This window comes from Galeopterus variegatus, unplaced genomic scaffold (assembly GCF_000696425.1).
Source record: "Galeopterus variegatus unplaced genomic scaffold, G_variegatus-3.0.2 Scaffold1607, whole genome shotgun sequence".
Classification (NCBI taxonomy): Eukaryota; Metazoa; Chordata; class Mammalia; order Dermoptera; family Cynocephalidae; genus Galeopterus; species Galeopterus variegatus.
In genome coordinates this window covers 318003-321731 of record NW_007727718.1, presented here as the reverse complement: position 1 = coordinate 321731, position 3729 = coordinate 318003, and the positions used below count along the sequence as shown (strand labels likewise).

The 3729-nt window shown below is 41.8% G+C and overlaps 1 protein-coding gene across 1 annotated transcript in view; it reads right to left on the bottom strand.

The window, feature by feature from the left end:
- ANXA3 (annexin A3) overlaps window positions 1-3729 on the bottom strand; it is a 70413-nt gene that overhangs the window by 28185 nt on the left and 38499 nt on the right. The window contains exons 6-7 of the mRNA XM_008577936.1: window positions 1763-1815; window positions 799-889 (exon numbers count right to left, since the gene is read on the bottom strand). Coding sequence (XP_008576158.1) covers window positions 799-889; window positions 1763-1815 — 144 coding nt within the window. The remainder of the gene's footprint in view (window positions 1-798; window positions 890-1762; window positions 1816-3729) is intronic.

Below are 3729 nucleotides of genomic sequence, written 5' to 3'. Positions count from 1 at the left end.
GGGTGGGGGGGGGGAAGTTTCCCCCTGCCCCCCCCCCCCCCCAGGCCTCTCCCTATGCGTCTCTTCATTTGGCTGGTCTTGACTTGTATCCTTCACAATAAAACTGTAATGTAAGTATAGAACTTTCTTGACTTCTGTGAGTCATACTTGATAGGGTAGTGAGAACCCTAAATTTGAAGCCAGCTGGTTAGAAATGTGTGTGGCCTGGGAACACCTGAGCTTGTGGGCTAGTGTCTTAAGTGAGGGAAGTCTTGTGGGGACTGTGACCGTACTTGTGAAGTCACACTAACCCTGAGTAGTTACAGTCAGAATTGCAGTGTAGGGACTTTCTAATTTTTACACAGCTAACAGACTATTAGGACTTTAGCTAGTTATATTGAATCCACATGCTCAGCACATCCTCTAAATGGCTCATCTAATTTCCCCCACCAAAAATTATGAGTCTAATCTGAGTGGTTTTTAACATATAATAATACCATATAATGATCTGAATCTCTTACATTAATAAAAATGGTTGATTCAATTAAGCAGTGATTGCTGAGAGCAAAATCCACTCCAACTGTAATATTATAAATGCAAAATGTTAATGCCATTGTTCTGTGGCAGTTTCTAGCTCAGATCATACGCTAATTTTCTATGAAAATCTAAAGTCTTTAGCCCATTTTAGAATGTATCCTCCTTTCTATAACTCCTGCCTTTTCAAAATGCCTTGTGAGGAAGAGATCAGTGGGATTCGGGAAAAGCAAATTTGACTTACAATGTGTGAACAGTGGTAAAGGTAAGCAGAAAATAAGTTACCTGTGTAATAGGCTTGAGAGATCTCCTTCATTTGCCTGCTTGTTCTGGTGGTTAAGATTTCAATCAAGGCATCTTCATTTGTTCCAGTGCCCTAAAAAGGGAAAGGAAATCTAATTTTTACAACACTTAAAAAAAACTTAATTTCATACCTTTCAGTCTAACTATCTTGTTTTTTACAGATGAAAGAACAGTTTTGAGTAAATCAGTATAAGGTCTGACATTGCTCTAAAGTAGTTTTCTAATTTTCCATACACTTTAGCATTAAAATAACATGAATCAACTGGAGTAAACTGACATCAAATTTTTAAAGAAAATTTCTTACTCTAATATAGAAATCAAATGAATAATTCTAGAAAGAAATAATATAAAGAGAAAAGCCTATGCCATTCAGGATCAGAAGTGGTGATCTAATAGGGTGAATCCCACTGAGCATCTGAACATGCCACTATGTTTAGAAAGAGCTCTACAATTCCTTTGAATGATTTTATCCTTGCACCACTGTAGTGGGTTGGTCAGCACGTATCATCCTCTTCACACAGGGAGGCTTTCAAATCCTCCGTAATGTGTGTCATGGCCCCACTGGCTTGGGAACTAGTTACCTCTCAGCCGTATTTATACTGAGGTCATTGAATCACACTGTGACTCCAAGGGAAACCATTTATACTAGGACTTAATCAGATAAAACTAATGAAGCAAATGAGCAGAGACTGAATTCTGTCCCTCTGTGGCAGAGATTCCTAGTTGCCCCCAATATCTATTTTGTCTTTCCTGCTTAGTAATAGAACCTCCAATTTTTAACTTGGCTCATAGCTGTGCAAATAAAAGTTGTATTTCTCAGCTTCTTGTACAGTGAGGTTTACCCATGTGACTGATTTCTAACCAATGGGATACATGCAGAAGTATCATGTGCATGTTCTGGGGAGGGTCCTTAAAGGGAGGGTGGGAGCCCTTCTTTGTCCTTTACGCTTTTCAGTTGACTGGAATGAAGACAAGACAGCTCGATCTTGAGCTGCTGTCCTTAATCAAGAAGTGGAAACCATGGGCTGAAGATGGCAGAGCCTCAAGACTGAAGTAGCCCAAGTCTCTGATAAGGGTGGTAACACCACACCCAGATCTGGACTGCTTACTTTGGATTTCTTCTGTGTAAAACAGAAATTTTTCTAATCCTTGTTGGTGAATCTAATCCTTACTATTGTACCTGCTGAACCCTCCCCATGTGGTAGCCATAGAAGTAAGTACACTGCTGAACCCTCCCCATGTGGTATCCATAGAAATAAGTACACTGCTGAACCCTCCCCATGTGTACCATAGAGGTGCACTGCTCAGATTTCACTTCAAAAGCTGCAAAGAATGTTGCTGAAAGTAAGTACACTGCTGAACCCTCCCCATGTGGTATCCATAGAAATAAGTACACTGCTGAACCCTCCGCATGTGTACCATAGAGGTGCACTGCTCAGATTTCACTTCAAAAGCTGCAAAGAATGTTGCTGGCTAAAGCCTCCAACTGCCACACCTTTGGATCTGCACAGAATTCACTCCATGGTCATGGTCTCTCCAGGCTCCTCCCAGCCAATGCCCGGACACAGCAGGGGAACTGGAGGTGGGCCATTTCTGTCCAATGTAAGACTCCTCCAAAGGCCAGTCTTTGCTGAAGGGCTCCCCATAAGCGCTGCACTGTACACTGGGGCCCTTCCTATTGGAGCCTGCTTCCATCCCTCCCTCCTTTCACAGGGGTCAGCCTGCATTGCCGTCTGAAGGTTCACCCCACCTACCCTGCTCTGTCTCCTCTTTATCCTTCACAGGCATTTCCTGCAATAAGTCTCTTTAACATTTCATTCCACCTTGCCATCTGCTTCTCGGATGCCCAAACCTCTTCCACAGAAAAGAAAATAGCTCCTATCCCCGATGGAAAGGCAGAATATGGCCTATGCCTCAGACCTAGACTCCCTTTCTCCTCTTTCCTATCAGTAAGTATGTTGAGCACCTACTTCATTTCAGGCTTTGCTCTAGGAACAGAAGACAAAGACCAAGACCAATGAAGTTCCCACTATGATGGAAATTTGCCTTCAGTTAGATGAAAAAAGATAATAAACAAATGGACAAAAAAAAAAAAAAGATAATTCTAGATGGCAATAGGCATAATCAAGAAAGTAAAACTGAGTGAATTAATGGAAAATGTCTGGAGGAAAAGCATTCCAGATGTAAGGAGTATCATGTATAAAGACCCTAAAACAAGAATAAGCTTATAATGTGTAAGGAGCAGAGAAAAGGCCAGTGTAGCTACATCATTGAACGGGGAAGAAGCGGGTATAAGGGTCAGTTTTATGTGTAAATTCGGCCAGGCAACGGTCTCCAATTATTCAAACACTAGTCTAGGTGTTGCTGTGAAGGTATTTTGTAGACATAATTTAGATCTATTATCAATTGACTTTAAGTAAGAGCGATTGTATTAGATAAGCTAGGAGGGCCTGATTTAATCAGTTGAGAGGCCTTGTGAGCAGAGCTGAGGCTTCTCTGAAGAACTCTGCCTGCCGGCAGCAGCTTCAGCCCACGTGTCCAGCCTGCCTTGCAGATCGCAGACGGGCCTCGCCAGCTCCACACTCATGCAACTGACTCCTCACAATAAATCTCTCTTTTTTATTTATTTATTTATTTATTTATTTATTTATTTTTTAATTTTGTCAATATACACTGTATATGATTATTATGGCCCGTCACCGACACCTCCCTCCCTCCTCCCTCTCTCCCCTCCCCCCCAAGAATGTCCTTTCCGTTTGCTTGTTGTAACAACTTCATGGAAGTATAGTTGTTATATCTTCTTCCCCCCCCCCCCCCCCCCCCGGTTTTTTGTGTGTGTGTGTGTGTGTGTGTGTGTGTGTGTGTGTATGTGGGTGAATTAGTTTGTTTGTTTTTCTTTTCTTTTTTTTTCTT